General features: G+C 42.5%; 4 protein-coding genes across 4 annotated transcripts in view; 3 read left to right on the top strand and 1 right to left on the bottom strand.

Annotated features, from left to right (window-relative positions):
* Positions 1 to 2352, top strand: part of LOC118416736 (protein shisa-1-like) — a gene marked incomplete in the record, with an annotated part of 5204 nt that extends 2852 nt beyond the window's left edge. Inside the window, 3 exon segments of the mRNA XM_035821958.1 lie at positions 554 to 681; positions 1212 to 1235; positions 1633 to 2352. Coding sequence (XP_035677851.1) covers positions 554 to 681; positions 1212 to 1216 — 133 coding nt within the window.
* A 541-nt stretch (positions 2353 to 2893) lies between these two features.
* On the top strand, positions 2894 to 6192 carry LOC118416722 (protein shisa-4-like). Its single transcript, XM_035821935.1, has 5 exons — positions 2894 to 3049; positions 3912 to 4069; positions 4306 to 4346; positions 4570 to 4676; positions 5197 to 6192. Exons 1-5 carry the CDS (start codon positions 3001 to 3003, stop codon positions 5580 to 5582), a joined length of 741 nt encoding a protein of 246 aa, XP_035677828.1. The 5' UTR covers positions 2894 to 3000; the 3' UTR covers positions 5583 to 6192.
* A 251-nt stretch (positions 6193 to 6443) lies between these two features.
* Positions 6444 to 10116, top strand: LOC118416727 (protein shisa-4-like). The gene is made up of 5 exons (XM_035821943.1): positions 6444 to 6637; positions 7436 to 7587; positions 7848 to 7885; positions 8211 to 8332; positions 8683 to 10116. The coding sequence occupies exons 1-5, from the start codon at positions 6592 to 6594 to the stop codon at positions 8910 to 8912; spliced, it is 588 nt and encodes a 195-aa protein (XP_035677836.1). The 5' UTR covers positions 6444 to 6591; the 3' UTR covers positions 8913 to 10116.
* A 57-nt stretch (positions 10117 to 10173) lies between these two features.
* On the bottom strand, positions 10174 to 14452 carry LOC118416723 (protein shisa-like-2A). The gene is made up of 4 exons (XM_035821936.1): positions 14246 to 14452; positions 11708 to 11909; positions 11176 to 11306; positions 10174 to 10795 (listed from the first exon to the last, which is right to left on the bottom strand). Exons 1-4 carry the CDS (start codon positions 14352 to 14354, stop codon positions 10497 to 10499), a joined length of 741 nt encoding a protein of 246 aa, XP_035677829.1. The 5' UTR covers positions 14355 to 14452; the 3' UTR covers positions 10174 to 10496.
* Positions 14453 to 14773: the final 321 nt, after the last annotated feature.

The following is a 14773-nucleotide window of genomic DNA, read 5'->3' as shown; positions in this document are numbered from 1 at the left end:
CACTTGATGTACATATACGGTTCGTCGTGAATAAAATTAAGAAAACAGCCATTTTTGTCCAAAAGATCTATAACTGATTTGACTATATATTTATCAATTACCCATAACTGATTTGCCTTGTTCTGAATGTGTCAGGGACCTCAGTCCTGTACTTACTTGTAGTACACTGACCTCGTCGTACAGGCCTGTTGTCTGTGGACTATACCATGATATAGCAAGATGGTGTCGGTCGGTAATGCTGCAGTATCTGAAAAAGCTGCTAGATGGCCATGGTAATGCTGTAATATCTGAAAACGATGCTAGATGGCCCAAAATCACCAGGTTTTTTTAGACCTGCCAACATATAAAAATTCATAAAGATTCACTGCTGATCAACACGATTTTTAGTTCTGGAGCGAATACACAACACACCGTACCATACCTACCGTCGGATCTAAAGATTCTTCCCGGAGCTTACAACATATAACACACAACATACACAACACAAACACAACGCAACTGAGGATACGAGAGTGGGCCACAGTCCTGATTGTTGTTCGGATCTCTCTCACAGCTACGAGGCGTTCCTGGGTCTGGTGATCGGCGGGAGCGTGCTGCTGGTCATCCTGCTGATCTGCTGCTGTGTGTGCTGCTGTCGCGGCTGCTGTTCCTCCCGTCAGCCCGCCGTTACTGTCGTGCAGGGTTCGTGACACAATCTAATGTTGTAGACTAGTATAGTTCAGAGGGGATGTGTTGATGTCTTTTTGTGAGACTTTAAAACTCGTTTACATGGACACAATCTTTGAACAGTCCCACCCGAACGACGAATGAACTCCAAAACAATGTAACGGAACGATGTCCCGTTATATGTGGTTTAAACGACGTCACACAGACATGACATGTAACTTGAAGACCGAACAGTGTTAGCTGGCAGATATTTTGATTGTCATATTCAAGATTTAGATTTAGATTTATATAAAAGATTTTCAACAAGGAAATGCAATTATGTCATTGCATTGTTAAAGTTTGTCAGCTGTTAAACGTTTTGTTTTCTATACCCATCTCTGAGCGTTACATCAATATTATTGACGTCGACGTCTATATGTGTTGCTCCATAGTGCACGTACTAGCACATGTACCACTCATTTCATGTACTGACGATGTTTAAGTGTTGACGTTTCTTTTTCTTGTGTGATTACCACTCTCTGACGCCCCCTTGCGGTTGCTGGCAGGATGACTGACTTTGCCCTTCACTAGTAAGGGACCTCGCTCCCCTTCTACATGCAAATCCTCAGCTGTTACTCGTCAAGACTTCAATCTTACCGAGTCCTATATTCTTCTCTTACTTTACGCTCACGCGATCACCAACGTCTTCTTGGATCGTGAGTCATTAAGATTCGTTGTCAATGTGACTGAACATATTGGTCAGCTATGCATGATGCTGCATGATAGGGAAACATCCTCCTCATCAAATACGTATATACAATCATCGTATGGTATGAAGCTTGTGTAAGTTTAGGGAGGGAGCGCGCCTAGTGTTGGTGAACCATTGTCACCCTGTTGCTCAAATGGTATCATCGTTTATCTTGGTAATATTTCTATGTAGTTCTTTCTGGTTTTATGTCATTTTTACGGCATCTTCTGCCGTTGCAGGTCCTCCGATGGCGATGCCACATGTCGGAGCAGCTGGAGGAAACCCGCCCTACTCCCAGTTCAAGTAGCGGCAAACAGCGCCACCTACCTGCACTTCAGCAGACGTGTACACCTGTGCCTGTGGCGCTTCTTTTAGTTGTTGACAGTTTCAGTTTTACCGATATTATGGTATAGATTTCGCTATCTTATATCAGTTCACAGCATCGCTTCCCTCTAGTATAGAATTGGAACAGATCAGCTGCTGTTAAAAGTACCTAAAAGCCCAGAAACGTATTTTGATAGATCATGAAAGAATATCATAAATGTCTGCCATATTATGACATATTGATACGATTGATGTATATTTTCGTATTATTTGTGACAGAGTAAATTTCGAAGTCAGCACGAATTGCTTTTGTCCCTTATAATCGCTCAGCTAGCCGTGCTTGACCGTACGTATCATATCTTACAGCTTAACATGAATAAGCATTGTCAAGTGTGTGCAAAAAAACTCCTTTCGCAACTTATCTGTAGGCTGATATATTTTGTGTGAGAGCCTGTTCACAGTGTTGGCTAAAGCTTGTAATAAAGACGTGGTTATGGCAATGCAGCTGATAACGCACGTTGTCTGGTGATGGAGATCATGGACTTTTTGTGTGACCAAGGTTATAGGCAGATGGCCTCCTTGTTTGTACAATGACTTTTTGTTGATTAAAAACCGCGATGCTTTGTAAACAAACACGCGTGTTGTCTCCATTACTTCTGATAATCATTGGAATCCATGGCCAAGGCTTAGTATTTGGTGTGAACATATTGGATTTAGTTATTGCCATTACTTTTTAAAATCACACTTGTTGAAAAGGGCACAAAATGGGCTTATTACACTCTGAAGAATAGTACATCAGTTTTTAATGCAGTGCCAACACTACGATTCCCAATGAACTTATCTTGTATCGAAATTGACGATTTGCCGCGGCCATTTTGTTTGGCTCATCCGGGCTTCATTCGCCGATGTACTCTCCAAGCAGAGGTTTGTGGGGAAAATCGTGACCTTTTCCTTACATGCCGTATTTTTCGACCAGCCTCCCCACCAACTCTGCTTGTAGAGTAACGCCGATGCACCATGCACACGTCAGTTTGACAGCAAGTAAAAGTTTGCACAAATTAGCAACGTTGGCGCCATTTCCATGCGCAATTTGGCAGGAAGACAAAGCCCAGTCCAGGAAAAAAATCGTTGCCCAGTCGCGTCCACCCCTTGTTGTCATTGGTACGTCCCTATTGTCCTGTGTCTGATAAGTAATAAGTAATCGTGTAGTGAGTCAGATCAAGAACGTCATCCCTTGGCCCTTAGCAACACACCGAAAACAAGGAGGGAAGAAGGAAGAAGACATGGCCGCTTCAGTCGTGCTCGTTTTGATGATAGCTGTCCTTAGGACAGGTGAGAACCAATACTTTTATGTTTTCCTCCACCGATTTTGTGATCGTGAAATTCCTGGTCATGACGCTGCTCTTTAGCTGTACCCTAGTGTGTAAATAGTTTAACATGGTTTACGTTAACTTCCTCCTCGAACTACATTGAATGTTTACAGCCCCTTTTGAGTGTAGTAGTATCATTACGATATCTACAGAACAGACTAACATTTTCGCTTGGTTTAGTATATAGCTTTGGTCATTTAAGCAGATATTGACGAAGAGAGCTAAGAATTTGGAGTGTACAAAGTGTCACTCGTAGACCAAATACAAGCTCGATGAATAGAACCAATCTGCCTTTTGTCGTTAAAGGGAAATTTCTGTCGTTAAACGGATGATAGGTCAATTCATGTCAGGACCCAAAAGATTCTCTGAAAATAGGAAAAACGATTTGACTGTCCAAAGTCCGTGGTTTAGAGATCCTTTTGGGACAGGGTAAGTTAAACAAGCGCACCCTCGGCTATTTGTAAAGGTTACTAATTAAACGTCATGTCAAGACAATTTTGTTACCGGCTGTACTATCGCACACGTAACACGTCCTCGCTGGGTGGGGATAGCTTTTGCTGTCTTATATGCAAATTCCAATGCTTGCAGTTCTTTTTCAATGGTAACATTAACACTGTACAACAGTCCTGTATGGAACTCGCAATGGAAACATTAGCACAGAACATCAGTTCTGTATGGAACTCAACCTTTACACTGTGCAACAGGCCTGTAACATTAACACTGGATAGTGTGGAATCGAGAAAGAGCCCAAACAAAAAGAGAACAGGAAGAGGAAGTAATCCTTAATGGTACACGTGTAATAGTCAGTTGTTCCTTCTGTTTAGCTTCTGGTGAATACTGTCCTGCCTACACCGACATCTTCGGCAATTACCAGTCTGGCTTCAGCTGTCCAAATCACTCCAATGGTGACTCTTATGATGACGACTACTGTTGTGGTACCAGCAGTCTCCCCTACTGCTGCGATTCCTGCCTACTGTCACAGGTACAGTATGAAATTATTTTGGATTTTGGAAGAAATTCTGAATCTGTATTTTGCAGAGTATGATTATGCTATTGTTTGAATGATGACGAAACTAAACGTAACCGAGGTGCCTGGCATAAAGGGCGATTGAAAGCTGTAGGGCGACACAGATAGAAACATAAGTAGGAATGACTGTTCTCTTGTTCCTGTATCAAACGCCTATGTGATGATATTACTAACATTCTATCTGTCCCCAGCAAACTAGCTACTGTGACATAGTGTCCTACTGGTCTCTCAGGTGAGTGTTGTCTTCTCGTTGAATTTTGTATGACGATGTCGTGGTTTTGTTCTGTTCGAATCTCTTTACTACGAGTATTTCATCGAAAATAACAATTAGTCTAGAATACAGGAATGCTGTGTGTTAGAAGTTCTTGATTGCGCTGTAATATGATATCCCATGTCGTTTGTGATGATTGAATGTCTTTTGCATACATGTTAAAAATAATTGTGGACGTTAATAGCACTGGAGCCATCGTTGGCATCGCCCTGGGGTCTCTGGCCTTCATCGCCTTCGTCATCACGATGTGCATCTGCTGCTGCTGCGCCTGCTGCAAGTCGGGCAGTTCGGGTAGGCACAGCGGTTTATAACACAAACCGTTCATATAGCCGAAGTAGACGTAGATTTCTCATTCACTTGTTATTCCACATTCAATTTATCTATGTTTTTTTTATTACCTTCGCCAAGAAGATTATGTTTTGGGTAGCGTTTGTATGAATGTTTGTATGTATGTACATGTAGAAAACCATGTCATGCGTCGGTCCTATTTCCAAACCGGGGGCCGTCCGGGCCACTTTCGGGAACAGAAAGTATGATATAAAAGACAATAAAACGCACAGAACGTAAAAAATATGTCGTGAGCACAATTTGTATATATTCCTTGATAAACTCTTTTACTTTTTGATTTAGTTTTCCGCCACCATCCCTGCCGGGCCCCTGTTTTGAAATGTGACCAAAACTTTATTGGAGGCTAGGGCTTCCAGAAAGGGTCATCAGGAATTCTCTATGATATTCTCTCCCTATATCTGCTGAGAGATTGTATTGTCCGTATACAAAGGGCAAACCTGTAAAATGTTTTGCTTCTCAACAGCTAACAGGACGACTGTGGTCCAGGGGCAGACAGTAAATGCCGTCGCCGTGGCGCAGACCACATACCCCGGCCAGACAGCAAATGCCTTCGCCGTGGCGCAGACTACATACCCCGGCCAGCAGTACCCGCAGTACCCTCCCGGCAGCGAGATGACGCAGTACCCACCTACAGGAGCGCAGTACCCTCCAGCAGGGGCACAGAACCCCACTACAGGGGCTCAGTACCCTCCTCCAGGGGCGCAGTACCCCCCTCAGGGCCAGCAGTACCCCCCTGCAGCCCCGCAGTACGCCCCTCCAGGCCAGCAGCCGCCCTACCCAGTCGCTCAGGGTGACATGGCCTACCCCCCGCCCTACCCAGGACAGGACGGTCAGCCCATGAAGCAATAGAAGGGCGCCGCTGATGTTCCACAGATTGTGTTTTCTTACAATAATGTAGCTAACTTTTAGGATCATAACCTGTAAATTTTGCCGCCCTGTGTTTTGGTCTGTTTATATATTTCATAGTCATGCATGGTGTAAAGAAGTACATGAATCAACAAATAATCTTTTGTAGGAATAAATGTACATCACGAAAGATGAGTTGATCATACACAAGGAACATGGAATATCCCATGTAGTTGTTCTATAGACAAGAACATTAACATTTTGTAGCTTTCTTTCCAACAATTCAATCTTAATGAACCAAACGAACAAAAAATCGCAAAATAAGATAAATGAAGTCTCCGACTGCCCCCACCGTATCCTATTTCAAAGATGATGTAATAGAAGTCGGAAGGTGAATGTTTGATACTTCGATCCTTGACTGCGTTGTTCAAAGTTATTCATTAAACAGGTGATTATAACAACGTGGTCTTAGGGTGTGTTGTTTTCAGACCCCGCCCTTGATATACGTCACTTGTTGACTCAAGCATTAGTTTCGAACTAACGTTGCGCAATGGAATGACTTGCTTCATCTCTAAATTAAAAGAATATCTACACACCATGGCTATACAACAGACCCCGCCTATTAGAAGTGTTAATTGATATATAGACACAGAATTGGGCAGTAATCGTCAACATATACTTAAAGGTTGGACCTTTTACTTGCAATGATCATATGACGTCATCACACACCATTGCATTCCAACTCGCAACGAAAGGTAGCCTATTACAGTATTTCACAACAACGTGTAATAAAGTAGCGAAGAAAACAAATAAACAAATATGTAATAATCACCGTATCCATTGAAATGAGTAAATTGTTATATATATATATTGCTGACATTGCTGTGTATATTCGAGCCGTCCACCCCACCTTCAGCTTATTGTTGGTTGGTCCCAACGCTAAGTTTCGTACAGAGGGTAGTTTCGCACAGAGCGGCACATCAAGAACAGGTGGGAGAGATAAGACATAAAAATGTCCGGCGCTGTGGTACTGTTCCTGATCTTTGTTCTCGGCACAGGTAAGACTGTCGTTGTGTCACTGCTATGTTTTCAGCAGATGAGGTCTCTTCTCCGCGTTTGATAGATTATGGTGAAGTCTTGATAATCATCTTTTAAAGAAAACATTTGGAAATTGAGTGTTCTTACTGTGCTGTGACTGCTACCTTTTCAAAGTTCAAACTCATAATCGTTCTGAGTCATTTTGTGAACTCACTCCTACATGAGCTTTTCTCGATATCCCCAAAACTAAAGTTTTACTTGGAAAAAGAAACGTGAAGTGGTACAAAATGGCGGCCTTTGGTCCAAGTTTTCATGATACATTGTACTCAACATTTAGCCGTTGTGTCGTTGCAATCGGTCATTATAGGATTGTCTAAAAGATCATATCAAGCAGAATTTCATAACCTTACTTTTGATATAAAATATATAAAATTTCTGTAAGAATATTGAAAATGACCATGTGATCTGGCGGGTTCGATACATCTGCAAAGTGCAAATTTGAACAACCCGTGTCGCAGAACCTAGACGGGGTAAAGTACACGTAAACACCCGCACCCTTAGGCTTGGTCCGGCCAAAGTTCCACCATGTCGATTACAGACGTATTTGCCCCATTGCTTCAAGCTCTGCGCACTGCCCGTTTGTGTGTTTATGTGTGTGCGCGTGTGGGTTTATTATTGTAGAAATGAACATTGTCCATGAAGTGCTTTAACGCTGATAGCTGATACATATGATTATTAGATAAAAAGAGACGAATAAATGATACAGAAACTATGAAAAAACGCTACATGCCATGCTGACTATCATGTGCCATACGTAGCTTCGGGAGAACGCTGTCGCGGCTACACCGACATTTTTGGAGACTACCATGCGGGCTTTAACTGCCCAACCTCTAGTGACTTCTCCTCGGAGACGTACTGCTGTGGCATCTCCTCAAACCCGTACTGCTGCAGTTCCTGTCTGTTCTCCCAGGTGACGTAACTGTTAAGACTATGATACAGCACGTGCCAACTTTTGGGTTAGACGATCAACCGACAACAAAAGTATGGTTTGGCAAATACCTTTATCCCTTGCTACTACATTGGGCTAAGTTCATTAGGTAAGATCATCATCGCTTGTAATGGTAAAAATCATAAATTTCCAGCAAAATCTGATACTATGTCTATGCCTTGCTTCAATTGCAATGTATGGAAAGCACAGTTCATTTCATCATCCTCTCCATCTCTCTACAGTACACTATCTCGTGTGACGACGACATTTTGTATCTCAGGTCAGTATGATATAAAATCGATGCTACATGTATGTTGTATATCATGCGTGCTAATATTTTGTAGCTGTTACATTGTGTAGCTTATTATCTGGAGGTTTAACCTTCTTCTACAGATGAGGAGCTCTTTTCAGAACATAGTCTCCTGGTCGGTCAGATTGTAACATTTTGATTCTGACACTTGTTTAGTACTGTCCGAGTAATTGCATCCACAAACATACACAGACATCACACTCACAACGTAGTTCTAGTTGTAAAGGGCAGCTAGCTATCATGGAAAGTCACAGAGATTCAACAACTACTAACATGTACGACACCCTACATACAGCACCGGAGCCATCGTTGGCATTGCCGTGGGCTGTATCGCCTTCGTGGCCATCATCATCACGGTGTGCTGCTGCTGCTGCTGTGCCTGCTGCGCCCCCTGCTGCTGCCGATCTGACCCCGCAAGTAAGTACAAACTACAGGGGGGTTGCGGTCGGACGAACCACGAAACAGAGTTAGCTATTTATCTAATTCTTTTAGCTCAAAAAATTATTTCTCATGGAAAGAGTGATAACTACAAATCATGTGATAGCGATCTCACGAAACAGTATGTACAAATTAACGGGAGCACTTGAATGTATAGAGAGAGCAAGCGTTAGGAAAGCAAGGAAAGATTGCAAAAAGGAACTTGAGAAAAAACAACTTTGACTTTCCGAGGGAGGAGATGTTATTCCACTTTATGATGTAAGGAGGTAGACGGTGTTTTTTATGGAATTCTCCGGGAGCTAATATTGTTGTGTTTTACTTCTCAACAGCGACGACCACTGTAATCACTAACCAACCGGCAGCCGCCGTCACAGTGGCGCAGACCTCGTACCAGCCTTACCCACAGTATCCCCCTCCCAGCGGCGAGATGGCGCAGTACCCCCCTCCAGGACAACAGTACCCCCCTCCAGGACAATACTACCCTCCTCAGGGCCAACAGGGTGGATTGGCCTACCCGCCGCCCTACCCTGGACAGGGAGGCCAGCCCGTGAAGCAGTAAAAGAGCGCCCGAATGATTGGTGTTCTAAATCGCTCGTTTCCCATGCACCACGACTGTTGTTTTACCAATCAGCTTTGTGAAGAGTTCCATAAAACCAATATACATGGCTATTAAGTAGGGTGTATAGCCGTTGAGAACTAATAATTTAAAAACGCTTCAATTAGGAACTGTTGACGATACATTACATTGCATTGCAATAAGATACAACAATGTAATCAGTTGAAATAAGTTGAAATTTTAAAAAAAATCATTAAAAATTACGTTAACGGTATCTGCCACGAATATGATTTCATACTTTCAGTTCCCTCTGTCCGGGGTTGTTTTCTGTAATATGCGTGCATGGAAAGGTCCAAAGCCGCAGTTGTGTGAGCGGTGAACGGGCTCTATGTTTCTGCTAGCGTTCATTTACGAAGTTGAAAACTGAAATCCGTAACCGCGACCTATAAAATAAGGATTTTTGAAAAGTGTATGAAATACGCAAACCATGGAATCATTGAAAAGGTCTCTTGGTAGGAAGTTGTAAACTGAAATCTTTTTTCAGATTGCTTGCGTTTTTGGCGAGTTATGAGTTTTTGAAGTTAAGCCCATCCAGCAGTAAGCTAAAATTAAGGTTAGTAAAAAGTGTTTTGAAATAGGCTAACTTGGTATCATTCGAAAGGTTTCTTGGTACGTGCTTATGCTGAGTCAACTTCTATCAGTCTATAATGAATTGAGCCACCTTATTCTCTACCAAATTGACAAGTCTTGCTGCACTGATTCTCAGTATGCTGCTCAAAAGCACCGACTTACAAAATATCATTGCAGTTTTTGTTGCATGATACCAATGTCCAAATTGGAATTATAACCATCATGACATGAATGTATGGACTGGAATGACATTTCTTCGGTATGTCTGTTTGAATGAAAGTTTCATTCTTCATTGTGTTAGGCCAGAATCTGAAACTGGCCTCAACTACATTGTATTCTTAGCTGACTTTCACATTCCCGAAAAGCGCGAAATTTGGCAGTTGACAGTTCTTTTGTACGATCATATAAGACTATCTTGAAACGAATAGGATTCAGTTAGTCAACAAGATACATGTAATGCACATTCTAATGCATGAGGTGTACAAACATATATTGCTAGTGTCAACAGATAACACCCTCATGTACAAAGTGTATTACTCACTTAGTGATGTGTTTGCAATAAATAAAATAAACTTTGTTTTTCATCTTATTTCATTATCCAGAAAAATGCAATATACAATGTACTGTACCAGTGTTTAATATCACCCAGTAGAATGAGTGGAGACACATTTTATTTGCAGTAAGAGCAAGGTAAAACACACAGCACAATAGACAAAACAGCAGTGATCATTCGTTTACTTGGTCGGAAAGGCAACGACCAACTTTGACATTTGTAGTATTTACATTGCGAGCTATAAAAAGTTCTCCCATATTGACACAAATTTCAGCGGTATGTCGAATACAGTATATCAAAGATACTGAGTGTCAGATAATATCAATGTTCATTTTGTATAAAGTTAGATACTAGTATATATATTTTTAAGAATGGTGTTGTAAGTAATCTGTGCACATATAGTCCTATCCGACTTGAGTGAGGTCGTACGGCGGTAACTCAGACCCTGTGGCCTGCCGCTGACGGACTGAAACGTACTGTGGTGGCGGGCCAGGCGGTGGGGCCTGCCGAGCTGGTAGCGCTGCACCTGGCGGGCCCTGCCGGTCGGGTCCCGCTTCAGCTTGTGTGAAGGACGTGGTGTTCTGTTGTGTGGCTGTTCCCTGTGGCGTGTATGGAGGTGGACTCTCGGCTGGTACGTAGGGAGGTGGCTGGAGGGGTTCCATCGGGTACATCCCCTGTCCGTGGTACGGCTGTGGGTATGCAGCTGGGGAGAGGGATGGGGTGGAGGGGTACATGTAGATCAAACTTATCCTTCAAGTTTTATAAGAAGTTATCACTCAGCAGGCAACGACACTAGGAACGACGTCAGGTGTACTAAGTTATACAATGGTACTGTATAATGCAATAACGCATCCCTCAAGTATGTCATAACATGTACAACACCCTGACTTATCATGAAGTGATTGGGACAAAATTAATTCTGTAACTTGAAGATACCGAGATACGGCATATGTATTGTCAGTCTGCTCCACATACATTCCTCAACTCTTATGCACTCCACATGCATTTGCCCTGTTAACTCTTGAACTCAGGTTGCATATCACTTATTTTGTAAGTCGAGGCAGTACAACTTGAATGACTCACCAGGCTGTACGGAGATCTGACTGCTGCGGAGTTTCTTCTCACAGCAGAAGGAACAGCACAGAGCGATGATGGCGGCCAGCAGAACCACACACACCACAGCAGACACGGCGATACCGACGATGGCGCCCATACTGTGTAAGACGGTATTGAGTAACGGATGATGATAACGTTAAGTATGAGAGCAACAAGCAAACACAGACAGACACAAAAATACAAACAAACAAACAAATAAACAAACAATGGTTGAGATGGAAACCTGATTGAAATGGCATAATAATTAGCCTAACAATGTTAGTAACACTTTTATATTGATGGTCTCTACTTGACATAATTTGCATGTCCCTTCCCATATGCAACGATTCGCTTGTGATAGATACATATGCATGGCATACTGAAGGCTAAGTACTGTACATGTAACGTTAGTGCTACAAGTGAACAATTGGATAAACAGTACAATCCACATCTTTGAGCTTTAACATATGAAGAATATATATAGCTTTAATGTATGAAGAAGGCGACCATATTTGCTCACCTAAGATTGACAGCGCTGCTCCCAGCGGCGCATGACAGAGTCAGGGACTGTGTGCAGTCATCACAGCAGTATTTTAGAGTTCCCGCCATGCAGCAGTAGGAGTCTTTATCTTGGTCGGAGTTCGTGGGACAGGAGAAACTGTCCACCAACGTAGTGTGGCCATTTGATGTCCTCTCATATTCCTCACAGACCTCAGACAACACTGAGGGAGAAACGTGGTAATACTGTTGTTATACCATGCTTCGGGTGACCAAAAACATATCAGGAGTACCACCCACAATCGCTGTAGCGATTTTTGAGAAAGCACACATTCCCCAAAATAAAAAGCAATGGCTTGATAGTAGCAGCGTAAACAGCTTACAATATTCTTAAAATGTTCTAAGTCATGATTTGTAAATAAAAATGTGAAAAGGATTTCCCGAAATAGCTATATAACATACGCTAAAATATAGTTCACTTTCTGTCTCAGCCAAATTTAGATAAGGTCAAGAGTTTTCACAACTAACTTCCAAAGAAAGCAAAGCGATATATTTATCTGCTCTTTGACCCTGACAGTAATAAACACCTTACGGTGACACAGCAAAAGTACCTCAGTTTCATCACTCTACACCGCATTTGAAATTCAGCCCGATTTCTTTGTTGAGAACCACAATAGGTGTCAGTCTCTCACGCTCGTTCTGACGTATAACTGCTAGGCAGCAGACATTAATGGATGTTACAACGACATTGGTCCTTCCCAGGCACCTCCCAACTACTCTCCAAGCAGAAGTTAGGTTCCCGGCTTGTTTCGGGCGTCTTCTGAGTGTTATAGCTTTTTTTCTTATTCTATCAGTTTTTCGTCACACATTCAAGACCAAGATAAAAAAAGTAGAAAAAGGGAAAAAAACACGCTAAAAAGAAATCAAAAACAAGTCGGGCCTATTCTCTGGTTGCCGAAGAGTACTTCTCAGCAAGCTATAATCTTGGCTCATACTTGTCGACGTCAGTACGCCATAGGTCGTCTACTGTCTTAAGTCATTGATAAAGACAAGTGACTATACTCGTCTTGAGTCGTACAAAGGAGACAAGACTGTGCGTCTTATTTCAGCTGCATACGTCTTATTCATGATGTGATATGTCATCGGGCGTGCAATGATGTCTTCCTTGTACGACTCAATACGTGGTTTATCTCGTAGGTCGACGATTCTTCATTGACATCGCGACAGGTTTGAGTCAAACAATTAAGAAGGGGATTTTCAGCTACCACATGGGACGGCTTTAACGTCACAGTCACAGGGCGTGAATTATGTTTCGACAGTGCAAGTACCAGATTTGACAAATACATCCCCCGAATCGTTGTACGGGCACGTGCGCTTTACAGACGACACAGCTACCAACCTACTTTTTTATGAAGTGGGTGTGATCATTTGGAACATTTCAAGAAGGTTGTTAAGATGTTTAGAACTTGGAAGTGACATCTTATACCATGTAGAAGTTTGGTTCACTTCTTCAAGACAGCTTTTAGTCTTCATGGGGCTGCCTCTGAAAGGATTCAGAATATGGAACATTGTGGAACTAAACAAACAAATCACACGCCAAAACACGATCATACCAATAACCACTTACACCTGTGCTGTACATCTCGGAGGGAACGATTTCAACTTTCATATTGGTTTGGCTGTTCAGGACAGACAGCCATGACTAGCGTCTGACTTTTAGAGTTATGTACAAATGAACACCTACGAGCAATCTATCTCTCATTGACTTCACAGTTCTGCATCACTCTCTTCATCGTTTGCCCTGTCCTGAACAACATTGCCTTGCGCATAAGCTTCGCCGTTGCAGGCGTAAGTTGAAAAGTGGAGACATGTACAAGTCCAAAGGTTTGAACAGACGATATCATGTATATTTCATACCAGGGACTTACGAAATGGGAGGGGTGTCTATAGGGAAGAAGGAGGACTGGGATGTTCTCATTAAAGCAGCAATGCCTGTAAGTGAACGGAGGACTTACATAACTATCTACACAGACGTGACCAAAGGATAAAGATTACAAAATGGCAGTACACGCGAGGTGAACGCAGCGATGTTTGAGTATGTAGGAGTGGGTGTGTTTGTCAAGAGTATTTCTACGGGAGTTGTTTCAGTAAGACACTTTGTACACATAACACTTTACCCGCATAAAGCCCGAATTGACGTCAATATAAACAACTTTTATTCTAAGGAGGTAGTAGAACAGAGGCCACTCGTTAACTATCACTCGTTCTACATTGCGATGGGAAAGCAGTTTGGTTGAAGTGGCATGTGTAAGTCTCTTGAGTAAGTTTGAACGGAAGGAGCAAGAGACCAGCAGGAAGTGGCGACAAAAGTAACATTGTATCGGAATTACGGGCGTTTGCAATTGTTGCATGCTGTTGAAAAGTATCAACACTGGATACGCAGTTCCTGTCTTTTCATGACATTTACGGAAGCTGACAACCTGTAGATTTTTTTAAAAAGTTTTGTCGCAATGCCCCCCTCCCCACCCTTCTCCCAGGCAGGTATTGACGACCTACATACCTGTGGGGAACACCGCGCAGACCAAGAAGGCGACCAGGGACACGGTCCTGCTCATCACTATGTTACGTCTGTCCATCAGAACACCATGGAATGTCCTCAAACTCATCATTTTGTGAAAACCGTCGGCCTGTCACACCGGTCCACCTTCATACCTTAACCCCCCAAATGTTACTGCGTGCCTGGAGGTTGTGAAGGTTCGTCATGAAGTCTGAAACCGATATGACGTAACGTGATACTCTGTAAAGAGTCATGGATATACCCTACGGTTATACAAACACCTCGGTCTGACCCCATTGTTCTATCCGTTCTGCCAGCCTGTTAACTACACATGTACTACTGACCGTTTCATTTCACCTGTGGGCCACTACCGGTCTGTTTCTTGGGTGTGCGTAAATGCCAAAACAGCAAACAACAACAAAGGTTAAGAAAAGGTTAAGATACAGTAAAGATAAAGTAAAAGCAATAAGTTTTTTTGTAAAAGTAACATTGAGTGTTGTTTTTACTGTCAGTATGATATAGCGCTTATCT

The sequence above is a fragment of the Branchiostoma floridae genome, chromosome 5 (genome assembly GCF_000003815.2).
Source record: "Branchiostoma floridae strain S238N-H82 chromosome 5, Bfl_VNyyK, whole genome shotgun sequence".
Taxonomy (NCBI): Eukaryota; Metazoa; Chordata; class Leptocardii; order Amphioxiformes; family Branchiostomatidae; genus Branchiostoma; species Branchiostoma floridae.
Note: the sequence above shows the minus strand (reverse complement) of the source record. Positions and strands in the feature narration are given on the sequence as shown.